This window comes from Salmo salar, chromosome 01 (genome assembly GCF_965601325.2).
Source record: "Salmo salar chromosome 01, fSalSal1, whole genome shotgun sequence".
In the NCBI taxonomy this organism is placed as follows: Eukaryota; Metazoa; Chordata; class Actinopteri; order Salmoniformes; family Salmonidae; genus Salmo; species Salmo salar.
Genome location: NC_138291.1, coordinates 144,917,293 through 144,931,769, shown reverse-complemented (window position 1 = coordinate 144,931,769; position 14,477 = coordinate 144,917,293). Strand labels below are relative to the sequence as shown.

The following is a 14,477-nucleotide window of genomic DNA, read 5'->3' as shown; positions in this document are numbered from 1 at the left end:
ATTTCTGCTTTATTGAGGAACATTTTACTTTTAACCCTAACCCGTTTTACTTAGATTTTATTTGAAAATGTAAAATACATAAACATGTTACATCTGGCAACATATACTGTACATATACTTTCAATTACTATGTATTACTTTTAAACACAAATAGATTAGTTGAAAGGCACACTGTAAGGCTTGGAGCAAATGAAGCCAAAAATATCCACAACAAACAAATAAACATGAACCTGCTGCTGTCTTTTCCTCAGACAATGGAATTTGATAAATAAACTCTCCTCTTTGGTGCACTGGTTGTATGTGCTTGTCTGATACATGAGGATTTCATAAAAGGTAGCTTTATGGTCATATAGGCTATTTGTTTACTGAAAGCTACACAAATCTGATGACCTTTGCCACTTGATAATCTAAAAGGAATTAAATCAAATCCTTGCTTAGATTCAGCATTTAGTTGAACTATTGAACCCTGTGCCATCAATTCCAAGTGGACAGCATTCTGCATTTTGTACCAAGTCTGCCACAAGAGGGAGCACTGCTGATGCAAGTGAAAATAATAATGAATTATCAAGTAATTACTTTTTTGATTAAATAGACATTCTTTATAGAAACAAATGACAGGTTATGTGAATATTTACAGAAGGTAAAAGTCAATAACATTTTCAGGTAGGAAACATGGTTACATCTAAAACGAACAATCAAAAGGAGAACGTCTATTTTCTGTTTTACCTGTTGATAAATGTGTAATAAAGAACAATGTAATGCATTACACAAAAAACATACAAAATATACAAATTCATAAAATCTACGTCTGTACACGGAAATCTTACAAACATAAAAAACATCATATATTACTATCAAATAACATTATCCAACATCAGTTATTCAACTTATTCAACAGTTTCTATGCAGACTCACTACTTAAACTTCTGATTTATTAACAAATACTCTACAATACACAATTTTGACTTAGAGCTTTTTCATTTTAAAAAGCGAGACATTTCATCAAGTTGAGTGTGTAATGTGTATTTAAAAGGATCCCAGTCTTGTCGCTTATTTCTAAGAGACTTCCATGCTACTGTGCCTCCACCTCTACCTCTTTGGCTTTGCAGGATGGGGTGGGGTCCCCAGAGGGTGGGGCACTGGTGGGCGTGGTCTTTCGAGGAGTGGCAGGTCTGCCAGGGGTTGTGGTGGTGGGCACCAGAGGGGGTGGGGCACTAAGAGTGACAGTCTGAGGAGTCCTGTTCAGATGGCCACTGTGTGGAGCTGAGGGGCTGAGCCTAGGGTACATCACCCCACCCAGAGAGGACACAAAAGTGGGTGTGTGGGCTAGGTGGCCCTCCATGGGAGAGCCCTGGAGCTGGTGCAGCCTTGCCCTCTCCTCTGCCTGCCGGTGCCTGTCCTGTAAGTACTGCTGTGGCTGGGGGTGTTGCTCCCGCTGTCTGTGGCCTCTCTCAGGGTCATAGGTCAAATGTACCTGCTGGCTCTGCAGGTACAGCCCTCTGTAGGAGTCTCGAAGTGGGTCCCAGTGGCCTGAGAGGTGAGGGGACACACGGTGGTTTCGACCTGCAGCTAGTGTACTGACCCCCATGAAGGGCTGGATACGGGCTCGCTCCATTGCACTGAGGCTACTCACTGGGTGCACGGGGCTCATGGAGAGGGGTAGAGAGTGAGGTAGATGACTGCTCTGAAGCATGCCTGCGGTGGGGAAGTGGTTGCGCCTTGATGAGGGGTATGGAGCCTGAGAGTGGCCTGGTGGGAGTACGAGGGTACACTCCGGGGGCCCAGCCATTACCTCTGGCTCATCTCTGCGCTCCTGCTTTATGTTTAAAGGTCCCTTCAGAGTTTGTGTGTTCTCGCTAGATTGGTGGTTCTTCACTGTGGTGTATGGGGTTGAGCATCCTCTATCCTGCACCTCCAGCGCTGGAGAGGAGCTCTGCTTCACCTGGACTCTCCCAAGAGAGGTGCCCTCCCTCTCAGCCTGGGGTCCCTGATCTGGGCTGCTCCTCTTCCTCCCTGGGCTGCTGCTGCCAATCAGGTTACTAATCTGAAAGCCTGAGGATGTGTGGGTGGACTGATGGCTTCTTTCCAGAGTATTCCTATAGAGAGGACAGAATATTATTATATCACAACTTTTGAAGGCCTTTATCGATAGGAAACGCCATTTCCACACTAAGGCTGTCACTGACCCGTCTCTCTCCGACTCCTCCTTGGTAGCAGAGTGATCCCTTTTCTTAGCTTCCCTTTCCCTCTCGCTGCTATGGACCGCGGGCTTGCGGTCCACATCAGCAGGCCTGGACAGTGCTGGAGGTGTGGGGAAGGAGGGGGGCGTTCGGTGCAGGCGGTTACAGGCTTCCTGAGGGGGGTTTACAAAACCTGACAACCCATGGCTCTGCCTTCCACCAAACATGCTGCCTGGGCCTGAGAGAGGAAGGGTTGATGTATTTTCAATCAATTTACCAATTTAGTTGAAACAGTAGATTGTCTTTGGTTGAGGTCAATTATTTGAGAGCGAAAACCTACCAATAGAAGAGGCACCCAGGCCGCCAAATGCATTAGTTGCCAGTTGTCCAAGGTTTCCATAGTGACTGGCTCGTCCAAATGGATCTGAGGAACATCACAAGAACAGCACCTCTTAATGTCTATTCTAAAACTGGTTGTTTGGATCCTGGATGCTGATGCTATCGCGTCGGGCCGAACAATGCCGTTTACCTGTGGCTGTATTCATAATACAGCACTGCCTCTTGTGCCTTATTGCTTAATTGTCTTGGACTTTAAACATCATTATTTAGACGTTGCACCAGCAGCCTATGGCACTTACCAGTGAGGTGGCTAGCAGGTAAATAGTGGACGTGATGAGTGGCGGCGCTGAATGGTGATGCAGACAAATGACCTGTAGGGGGTGAAGGTACAGTAGTGAGCGAATCAACCACACTGACGAAGGTTGTTGCCAAAACGTGTCTGTTTGTTGACCTCTGCTGCTGCTAAAATACAGTAAAACTGCCAAAAAAAGGCGTTTTCCTTCTTTTCACTATGCATTTTTTTTACTCAGCACCGAAGACTTTCTGTTAGTCTATAGACTTGAGTTGCACGCCAATTTCTTTTTCTACGAATCAACCACACTCACATTGACATAAAGGGATATAACGTAAACATGTCATCTCTACAGTAAGCGACCAACACAGTTGCTCCCAAGGCCGTAGAATATTATCATAACTGCACGTAGATCCTCATTTAACATCCACAATAATGAATATGAAAATGGAATGGGCTGGCTAACCTGAGGAGGACAGGAGAGGTCGGGCCAGGTCATGGCCATAGGACAGTCCAGGAGGAAGACCCGGAGCAGCTGGCCGACTAAACAGGTCCAGCTTCACCCCGCTCATATTCAGCTTATGTGGATCAAAGCGCATGTGCTGTTAAAGATAGACAGATAAAATGGGGAGAAGAAAGATTGACAGAGGGAGCGAGAGAGAGAAGATTAAAAGCTCAGTAGAGATTGAGAGGTGAGTTGCTGAGACCGAGGAGGATACAGAAAGCATAACTTCACTGATTATTGTAAGTAAGAATTTCACGGCAAGGTCTACACTTGTTGCATCCGGGCGCATGTGACAAATAAAGTTTGATTTGGATTTGATTTGTATCGCTATTTGAAACTTTCGCTCCATTGAGTGAAATAAATGAACACATCTTAAGTACCTTCATCCTCTGCTGGTGGTGATGAATCTGCCAGGCGATCTGGGCATGCATTGCACACCATTTGCCAGCCTTCTGCAAGAATATATAGAAGGAAAATAATTTGATTAGTCTTAAACCTGAGGGCTAGAATTCTGTCGACAAGCTTACATAAGGCTGGCGAATGGCATATTCTTACCCTAGCTGATGATCTGAATGGATCAGTTATCTGTGAACAGAGCGAGACCAGAAGAAGAACAGAGGATTAATATCTGAACATACACTACGGTATTTTGTGCACACTTTAATGGATACACTGTTATTGTACAGAGAACAGAGGCCTACCCGTAGTCCCTTTGGTAGGAGATTGTGAGGGACTTCTCCTGGCCGTGTCGCCACATCCATAGGATTAGACTAGGGAGAGATAGGAAGTCACGGGTTTAGATTGAGAACAGCATGTGTGGGGTGGTTAACACTGGGTAATGAAAGAGAGACAGACAGAGGGAGTCAGTGATGTATTATGGACCTTGGGCTGGAAGGCTCCTTGCAGAGAGCTAAAGGGCCCTGGGGGTCCTGAGTGGGGGTGCAGGGCTGGCATGCCAGGCATCTCTGGGGGGTAGGAGGGGAAGAACTGGGCAAGACCACACATAGGTTAAGGTAAGAATACATGAAGTATGACTTTAGGGTAAACAAAATAACTTTGTACGCTCAGAGTAGATCTGTGACTGTACTGCTGAGGTAGTATGGAGTAAAACATAAAATAACTGAATTCATTGAGAATCATATTATAATACAAAATTATTCATTTGAAAGGTAATCCAAAGGAACATATCCCAATCTTTCTGAAAGCAGTACTTTCACTTACATTTTTATGTCTTATGTAGGGGTTTTCCAGTTTAGCTGGGTACTTTTCCAACTGAAATACAACATTTTTTGTAAGTAACATTAACAATATTAGACAATATTAGACAAAGAAGAAACATTGATGTAAAAACGCTACAAATGATTGTTTTGAGCATTTTGTCATCTTCAAGTCCTGACCTAGTGCTGACGTCTATGCAGCTAAACCTGCTCATTGACTGTTTAACAGATGCATGTACACACTTCGGATGGCTATGTTCAGAGTTTCCATATCTCGGCTGCTTAAACCCAACTGAAGCCCTGCCAATGCTGGCAAAAGCGTCCATGAGCAATTACCCACGATCAAAAGCACTATAATGACCTCATTCCTTCTGCTGCGGCACAGTCCTTTATCCTGACAGCAGGGCTTTGAGTGTGTCAAAACAGCCATGAGATCCATTTCCACTGGCTTTACTGAGCTGTCAGTGGAACAGCCAGCCATTTCAGGGCTCATACATTTTTTTCCAGTATGATGAAATATTTCAAAATGTTCCCTGGTGGGTGGAAAAAAGTTTAAAACGGCTGAAAGCTAAAATGTGTCTCTCAGGGACTGTATCTGATATTTCTGTTTTGTTGAGATACTGTAATAAAGAGTTTGATATTTGAGATGTGAAACTAACACAAGGTTTCCCCCAGAGTAAAGGAGGCGGCTGCTGAGCCTGAGGCTACACTATTAAGGAGATTGAGTTGGAAAAAAAAGCAAAAACAAAGCACAGCGTTATCTCTCTCTCTCGTTTCTGGGTGACCTAAAATGTTCCACACAATGAATGTGGGTTTTGATAACATTAAAGAGTAAAACATTGTGAAAAACCATACCAGATGTTTTAGGCTTAGTTATAGTGAAACACGTCAATTCTGGTCTTCATTTTGACAGTTCGTTGCAAAAGTTATATCTTTTAGTAGTAAATCTAGCTATTTTTTCCCCTAGAGGTTCAACTCTAGCATTCAAATGGTGATGTAGAAGCACCTTGAGAAGGTTCCTCTACGTCATCTCAAGGAAGGGGTTCGGTATGAAATACACTCCCTTCTAGATATGCTGAGTGGTACCAGCTCAAGGTTCACTGTAAAAGCAAGATGCTTCCTTGACTAGGACTACTGACGTTATACAAAATTCAAAATGCAGTAAGGCACTTTTCTGCATATGACCAAATTCAAAGTTTTGTGCTTACAGTTCCATTCCTCCTTTTACGAAGGAAAAAACACAATTAGGCTATGAGGATTATATGTTTATATTCGTAGCTACATCCATCATTACAAGAAATAGATGACAATGGTGGTCATGTCAACTCGTTGTGTTTTTCCCCAGCTGCTATGAATGATTGGTGGCGCAGTCCAGTAAGACAGTAGACTCATAGTTCAATTACTGCTATTTCTTATCCCACATGAATCAAATCTTTTATTTACTATTTTCATCCCGTGCCCACACACTTCTAATTCGGAAAAGTGAAAGCATACCTGTGAGAGGGGTCACCCTGGAAGTAGTTGTAGGTTTTTATACAGTACCCAAGACCAATCTGAGTTCATTTGACCATTGGAAAAAGAGCTACTGCGTAAACACTGCAATGCAGGTTGGATTGAATTGATTGTATTTGCTCATGATGCACATCATTTTATTATCAGAGCGTGCCAGTGGACTTCTGGTAAGTATGGTTTAGTGAAAAGGTGTTGGGATCAGGTAGAACTATGTTTACCCACCCCCAAAATGAATAATTATGAGCAATTCCCCCCACCCACAACTTCTCACCTGAATGCATATTTTTTTATTTGAAGGGTTTGGGCAAAAGCTGAAATTGGGGTTGAGAGTTACCCTTTAACCTCACATGAAGCAGTTTGTGGTGGCCATGTACTGGACTTACATTTAGGTCAGCTGTACGACCCATATTTGGGGTTGTAGAGAGGATGCCTGGTGGAGGAGGCAAACCATTGGGGTAGGATAAGAAGGTGAGCTGGTGCTGGTGTTGATGTTGGTGCTGGTGTGTGTGCTGGTGGAACTCTGTCCTCAGCAGAGGTGGCCCCGAGCCAGTCCCCCTCTCTGCAGTCTGCGCCAGGAAACGGTTGTTCAGTTCTTGGCGAAGTAGGTCGTGCTCTGTTGTGGGTGAGAGGTTAAAGGTCATACTCTGACAAAAACTGCTCTTTCTCACCCACAACCCGTATCACCACCTACACCTGTTGTACACTAAACACCAATCAATCTCCTATACGGTTCCTTCAATATCCATCTCCTTTACTGTTCAAGCCTCTTACCTGAGTAGCCTGCTTCAGTGGAGTGTCCTTCGATGCCATTGGTTGGTAATCCCAGAGGGCTTGTGAACATGGCCGGGCGGCGATGCCCGTGAACTGGCAGGAAGAAGTGGGGTGCGGGCAACTCCGAGACGGACAGGGGGAGGGCCGGCAAGGGAGAAGAATGGTGCCCGAGGTGGGGGGATGGCGGGAGGGTTCGCTTGCGGGATCCCTCTATGCTGCTGCTGTAGGGAGGAGAAAGGCAAGATTGTAAATAAATATCACCTCATCTAGGATATCAGTATTATGAAATGGTTTGAACAAGTACAGTCAATGCCATGTCCTACCTGTTGTGGAGACCAATGTACAGGGGATGGCCCTGGTGATGTGACAATGGTTCTCTCTTGACCTGGGATAGGCCTGACCCTGGCAGAGTTGGGGTGATCGTGTTGTGAGGGGACGTCCTCTCCTTCTTCACACACACAGCAGGAAGTGGGCTGGTGGTGCGGGTGCTGGTGAGAGGGGCTGCAGGGGCAGGGCTGCCTGCAGGCTGAGAGCCAGGGGCGGGACTGGCAGCAGGCAGATCGAGCGGTGTGTCGCTGCTCTGGTCCTGGCTGCGCTGTAGACCTGACACTGTGGCAGAGCTGCACACCTTCGTCTCGTCCCTCTTATCAACGCCTATGTCTACGAGCAACCAGAGAACATGGGTTACCAACCACAGTTTGACAGAGTCATTTAAAGCTGCAATATGAAACTTTTTGTGGCCAACTGACCAAATTCACATAGAAATGTTGTTATAGATCTGTCATTCTCATTGAAAAAAAGTCTATGTGCGCTATTTCTATGCTTCCCGTTCTTAAGTTTCATTTTTTGTGTCTTTTACATTCGATTTTGTACCCTGGTAGTAGTTGTATTTTTTTTTCTTCTTCAAACAGCTGAAAATACAATATTTTTGGTTATATACTTGCTTGTTTGTTTTGTCACATAAACTGAAATTAGGCAAACTATAAAAATGTTAGAAACCAGGAAATGGCAGACTGATTTCTGCAGAGTGCATCTTTAATATTCTTTCCCACTTCAAATAAATACTGAAACTTATTATACACTATAAATATACAAAAGTATGTGGACACCCCTTCAGCTTAGTGGATTTGGCTATTTCAGCCACACCTGTTGCTGACAGGTGTATCAAATCTAGCACACAGCACATGATCTCCAAAGACAAACATTGGCAGTAGAAGGGCCTTACTGAAAAGCTCAGTGACTTTCAACGTGGCACCGTCATAGGAACCCACCTTTCCAACAAGTCAGTTCGTCAAATTTCTACCCTGCTAGAGCTGCCCCAGTCAACTGTTAAGTGGAAACGTCTAGAAGCAACAACGGCTCAGTCACAAAGTGGTAGGACACAAGCTCACAGAACAGGACCGCCAAATGCTGAAGTGTGTAAAAATCGTCTGTCCTCGGTTGCAACACTCACTACCGAGTTCCAAATTACCTCTTGAAGCATTGTCATCACAATAACTGTTCGTCGGCAGCTTCATGAAATGGGTTTTCATGGCCGAGCAGCCGCACACAAGCTTAAGATCACCATGCGCAATGCCAACTGTCGGCTGGAGTGGTGTAAAGTTTGCCGTCATTGGACTCTGGAGCAGTGGAAACATGTTCTCAGGAGTGATGAGTGACACTTCACCATCTGGCAGTCCGACGGACGAATCTGGGTTTGGCAGATGCCAGGAGAACGCTACCTGCCCCAATGCATAGTGCCAACTGTAAAGTTTGGTGGAGGAGGAATAATGATCTGGGTCTGTAGATAGCGACACCACACTATCTACCGAGAGAGTTTTCATCTGTATTTTTCATAGCTGTCTACATACCACCACACACCGATGCTGCCACTAAGACCACACTCAATGAGCTCTATACCGCTATAAGCAAACATGAAAACACTCATCCAGAGGCGGCGCTCCTAGTGGCCGGGGACTTTAACGCAGGGAAACTTAAATCCTTTTTACCAAATTTCTGCCAGCATGTTAAATGTGCAACCAGAGGGAAAAAAACTCTAGACCACCTTTGCTCCACACACAGAGACACGTACAAAGCTCTCCCTTGCCCTCCATTTGTCAAATCTGACCATAATTCTACCCTCCTGATTCCAGCTTACAAGCAAAAATTATAGCAGGAAGCACCAGTGACTCGGTCAATAAAAAAAGTGGTCAGATGAAGCAGATGCTAAGCAACAGGACTGTTTTGCTAGCACAGTTCCGGGATTCTTCCGATGGCATTGAGGAGTACACTACATCAGTCACTGGCTTCATCAATAAGTGCATCGATGACATCGTCCCCACAGTGACTGTACGTACATACCCCAACCAGAAGCCATGGATTACAGGCAACATCCGCACTGAGCTAAAAGGGTAGAGCTGCCACTTTCAAGGAGCGGGACTCTAACCCGGAAGCTTATAAGAAATCCCGCTATGCCCTCCGACGAACCATCAAACAGGCAAAACGTCAATACAGTACTAAGATCAAATCGTACTACACCGGCTCCGACGCTCGTCAGATGTGGCAGGGCTTGCAAACTATTACAGACTACAAAGGGAAGCACAGCCAAGATCTGCCCAGTGACATGAGCCTACCAGACGAGCTAAATTACTTCTATGCTCGCTTCGAGGCAAGTAACACTGAAACATGCATGAGAGCATCAGCTGTTCCGGACGACTGTGTGATCACACTCTCCGCTGCCGATTTGAGTAAGAGCTTTAAACAGGTCAACATTCACAAGGCCGCAGGGCCAGATGGATTACCAGGATGTGTACTCCGAGCATGCGTTGACCAACTGGCAAGTGTCTAAACTGACATTTTCAACATCTCCCTGTCCAAGTCTGTAAAACCAACATGTTTCAAGCAGACCCCCATAGTGCCTGTGCCCAAGAACACTAAGGTAACCTGCCTAAATGACTACCGACCCATAGCACTCACATCTGTAGCCATGAAGTGCTTTGAAAGGCTGGTCATGGCTCACATCAACACCATTATCCCAGAAACCCTAGACCCACTACAATTTGCATACCGCCCTAACAGATCCACAGATGATGCAATCTCTATTGCACTTCACACTGCCCTTTGCCACCTGGACAAAGGGAACACCTATGTGAGAATGCTATTCATTGACTACAGCTCAACGTTCAACACCATACTGCCCTCAAAGGTCATCGCTAAGCTAAAGACCCTGGTACTAAACACTTCCCTCTGAAACTGGATCCTGGACTTCCTGACGGTCCCCTCCTGTACTCCCTGTTCACTCATGACTGCACGGCCAGGCCATCATTAAGTTTGCCGATGACACAACAGCGTTAGGCCTGATCACCGACAACGACGAGACAGCCTATAGGGAGGAGGTCAGAGACCTGGCCATATGGTGCCACGACAACTTCTCCCTCAACGTGATCAAGACAAAGGAGATGATTGTGGACTACAGGAAAAGGAGGACCAAGCACGCCCCCATTCTTATCGACGGGGCTGTAGTGGACTAGGTTGAGAGCTTCAAGTTCTTTGGTGTCCACATTACCAACAAACTAACATGGTCCAAGCACACCAAGACAGTCGTGAAGAGGGCACGACAAAACCTATTCCCCCCCCCCCAGGAGACTGAAAAGATTTGGCATGGGTCCTCAAAAGGTTCAACAGCTGCACCATCGAGAGCATCCTGACTGGTTGCATCACTGCCTGTTATGGCAATTGCTCGGCCTTCGACCACAGGGCACTACAGATGGTAGTGCGTACGGCCCAGTAAATCACTGGGGCCAAGTTTCCTGCCATCCAGGACCTCTATTCCAGGCGGTGTCAGAAGAAGGCCCTAAAAATTGTCAAAGACTCCAGCCACCCTAGTCATAGACTGTTCTCTCTGCTACCGCATGGCAAGTGGTACCGGAGCCCCAAGTCTAGGTCCAAGAGGCTTCTAAACAGCTTCTACCCCAAAGCCATAAGACTCCTGAACATCTAATCAAATGGCTACCCAGACTATTGCATTGGTTGTCCCCCCCCCCTCTTTTACACTGCTGCTACTCTGTTATTATATATGCATAGTCACTTTAATAACTCTATCTACATGTACATATTACCTCGACTAACCGGTGCCTCCGCACATTGACTCTGTACCAGTACCCCCTGTATATAGCCTCGCTATTGTTATTTTACTGCTGCTCTTCAATTATTTGTTACTTTTATTTCTTAGCGCCTCCATGCTCTGGACACTACGCTGACAGACACAGCAAACCTTCTTGCCACAGCTCGCATTGATGTGCCATCCTGGATGAGCTGCACTACCTGAGCCACTTGTGTGGGTTGTAGACTCCGTCTCATGCTACCACTAGAGTGAAAGCACCGCCAGCATTCAAAAGTGACCAAAACATCAGCCAGGAAGCATAGGAACTGAGAAGTGGTCTGTGGTCCCCACCTGCAGAACCACTCCTTTATTGGGGGTGTCTTGCTAATTGCCTATAATTTCCACCTGTTGTCTATTGCATTTGCACAACAGCATGTGAAATTTATTGTCAATCAGTGTTGCTTCCTAAGTGGACAGTTTGATTTCACAGAAGTGTGATTGACTTGGAGTTACATTGTGTTGTTTAAGTGTTCCCTTTATTTTTTTGAGCAGTATATATAACTGCATTGTTTGTTAGGGCTTGTAAGTAAGCATTTCACTCTAAGGTCTACACCTGTTGTATTTGGTGCATGTGACAAATAACATTCGATTTTTCATGGTTTGGGCTAAGTCCCTTAGTTCCAGTGATGGGAAGTCTTAATGCTACAGCATACAAAGGCATTCTAGATGATTCTGTGCTTCCAACTTTGTGGCAACAGTTTGGGGAAGACCCTTTCCTGTTTCAGCATGACAATGCCCCGTGCTCACTAATGCTCTTGTGGCTGAATGGAGGCAAGTCCCTGCAGCAATCTTCCAACATCTAGTGAAACGCCTTCCCAGAAGTGTGGAGGCTGTTATAGTAGCCAAGAGGGGACCAACTCCATATTAATGCCCATGATTTTGGAATGAGATGTTCGACGAGCAGGTGTCCACATACTTTTGGTCATGTGGTGTATGTGTTCATGCTTAGCTAAAACAACCTTCATTCATAGTGGTGAATAGCTCCTAATCTCTGTTGTCTGGTGACAAAAGCCCTAGTCCTGTGGCCCCCAAGACTGAATACTAGGCCTACATCTATAAACAACAATGAGGCAACGAACGAGCAGCTTCATAACAGCCAGTGGGTTCATGTCTTGGGAAAATGAGCATGTTCATATTACAAAGTGCTCACAATTTGTTAGTTGCACCATTATATTTTCCATTCACTGCCAGACAGTGTAAGAAAATTATCATTAAATTCAACAAAGCCTATTTTCCCAGCACCAAACAACACTAGTCTCTACTCCCTGCAGTCTTTGAGCTCTGACAAAACCCGAGGGCCCTGGGGAGAGACTAGTGGTGTGTTTAGCACTCTTTGTAATCATAACGTTCAATAGGCTGAAGTCCAGACGGCTCATTGGAAGACTCAATGAGAGACCTCCAAAGCAAACAACAAATGCCCTCTCCAAAGCCCACCACAAGCAGCTTGGAGGTAGGGAGAGTTAAATAGAGACCTTCTAATCGCTTTCACAAGGCATATTAAACCCCTGGCTCAGCTCTAAAAGGTTCTCACCGCCAGCCAGCCAGTGGGATTAGAGCATGCTTTATGCTGCCTGGCCCTGGATGCGCGTCTCCGCTTGGCTCTTTCAGGCCAAATGAGGCGAAATGTGACCATGTTAGTTCTAATGAGCTTTGAGTTTAAGAAATCGTGGGTTGTGAAGAGAACACAATCAATCAAGCTGCCCATATAAGGCAACAACAACTTAGTCGGGTAAAGAATACTGAATGGGAAAAATACCATTCAGTGATGTTGCTTTGAGAGGTATTCTCTTGGGTGAAAATTGCACTTAATTGTTGAATTGCAGCTATAGTTAGATCACAATATGGACTTGCTAAGAGATGCTAAGGATGATAATAGGGAATATTGAAGTAGATAACAAACTTGCTTGAGCCAGTAGTCTCATTGAGAATGACGTGTGACTCCAAACATCACGTCTTCCTAGCCCCAATGAAGCAGCTAAAGCCACTGAAAGTGGAGGTTCAATCCAATTCATAGCTAAAATATTGTGTAGAAAGCATTTATCAACTATTTCACACAACTCAACACATTCAAATGCACACACATCTCTGTCAAAACACTTGCATCATTATTCTGTTTTACTTCAACATAAATCCCCTCTAGCTCAGAGACTTTCCACAGAGTAGAGTGACATTCAGTGTCAAACCACGTTGTGCAATTAAGAGTGTGTGGGTATCCTTAAACTACAATGGCCACAACACCTTGACAACAATTAGGTAATTCTTGATAACTGTGTGGTTTGAATAAGGATGTTGCCCTTATTCAAGTGAACAGAAATGGAATGTCCGAAAAAGCGTATAAGAGCATGTCACTGAGACAAATATATCTATTCTGTTTAGCAACAGCTAAGCAAGGACAGAGAGTCAAGTGCCAAAAAAAATTGAGAGAGAAAACATTCTTACCATTAGCTGTCCTTAGTGTGAAGAGCTTTTCAAACTCAATCCCTGAAACCTGAGCAAAAAGGAGAAAATAAAAATGTTAGGATTTTGAGTCTGGTGCTGGAACTGTCGCCAAAAGTGATTGCTTTTCCATGGTAATCTTTAACAGCACTCGATCAACAGGACCATCCGGTATGCTGGCTCTTGCTCCACTCCCAGACTCGACGTCAGCTCCACACTCAGGGGGGTGTGTTCAAGTTCCCAATGAATGTATGATCCCGTGGGGCTCAGTTGGTAGAGCTTGGCACTTGCAACGCCAGGGTTGTGGATTCGATTCCCATGGGGGACCAGTATGAAAAAGTATCCACTCACTACTACTGTAAATTGCTCTGGATAAGAGCGTCTGCTAAATGACTAAAATAGAAATGCAAAATGAATGAAAACGAGATCAGAGGAACAAAAGGTGAGACATAACTCTTGGTGAACCCAGTCCAATGACATGAGAGGGAAAGTTTTCTAAATGAAACTGAATGAGATTAAATCGAAACCATTCTAACTTGATGTAGTATGTGACAGCTCAATGAATGCATCTTTTGACAGTATAATAAAAAGCATCAGAACATAGATTAAACATTAAGAGGCAATTAATGTAATCAGTCATTTCTTTCATGTAAGAGCACTACGTAAATGCCCATGACATTTACCTTGTGAAAAACAAATTAGAAAGTGGATGACACAAATTAACTTAGTAGCTAAGTATCTTATTCTAATCCATAAATTACATTTAAAACAGTATGTTTCTAATTACATTGCTGAATATTGGCCAGATTGTCATACCAGGCAGCAGAGGACTCACACACACACACACACACACACACACACACACACACACACACACACACACACACTTAAATAAACTATGTAGTGATATTATATTTGATGTGCTCCTGTGTATTCCTCATCTTTAAGCATTCTGTCCTTTGTAAAGTGTCAATCATACGGATGCTGGGAAAGCGCATGATTATACACTAACGACATCAAATAGACATCAAACTAACCAGATTCAATTGCTAAATCAAATTGTTGAACTCAGCGGAAATTCAGC

General features: G+C 44.6%; 1 protein-coding gene across 2 annotated transcripts in view; it reads right to left on the bottom strand.

Moving 5' to 3' along the window:
- Nucleotides 1-41: 41 nt before the first annotated feature.
- Nucleotides 42-14,477, bottom strand: part of LOC106564312 (autism susceptibility gene 2 protein homolog) — a 29,415-nt gene continuing 14,979 nt past the window's right edge. The window contains exons 6-19 of one of the 2 annotated variants that reach the window (XM_014130356.3): nt 13,397-13,445; nt 7,140-7,476; nt 6,817-7,037; nt 6,429-6,658; nt 4,538-4,588; nt 4,199-4,303; nt 4,018-4,086; nt 3,872-3,901; nt 3,697-3,768; nt 3,278-3,413; nt 2,819-2,890; nt 2,521-2,604; nt 2,187-2,418; nt 42-2,096 (exon numbers count right to left, since the gene is read on the bottom strand). In XM_014130356.3, the coding sequence (XP_013985831.3) occupies nt 1,073-2,096; nt 2,187-2,418; nt 2,521-2,604; nt 2,819-2,890; nt 3,278-3,413; nt 3,697-3,768; nt 3,872-3,901; nt 4,018-4,086; nt 4,199-4,303; nt 4,538-4,588; nt 6,429-6,658; nt 6,817-7,037; nt 7,140-7,476; nt 13,397-13,445 (2,712 nt within the window). In that variant the 3' untranslated portion in view covers nt 42-1,072. The remainder of the gene's footprint in view (nt 2,097-2,186; nt 2,419-2,520; nt 2,605-2,818; nt 2,891-3,277; nt 3,414-3,696; nt 3,769-3,871; nt 3,902-4,017; nt 4,087-4,198; nt 4,304-4,537; nt 4,589-6,428; nt 6,659-6,816; nt 7,038-7,139; nt 7,477-13,396; nt 13,446-14,477) is intronic. The other variant, XM_014130363.3, reaches the window with a different exon arrangement.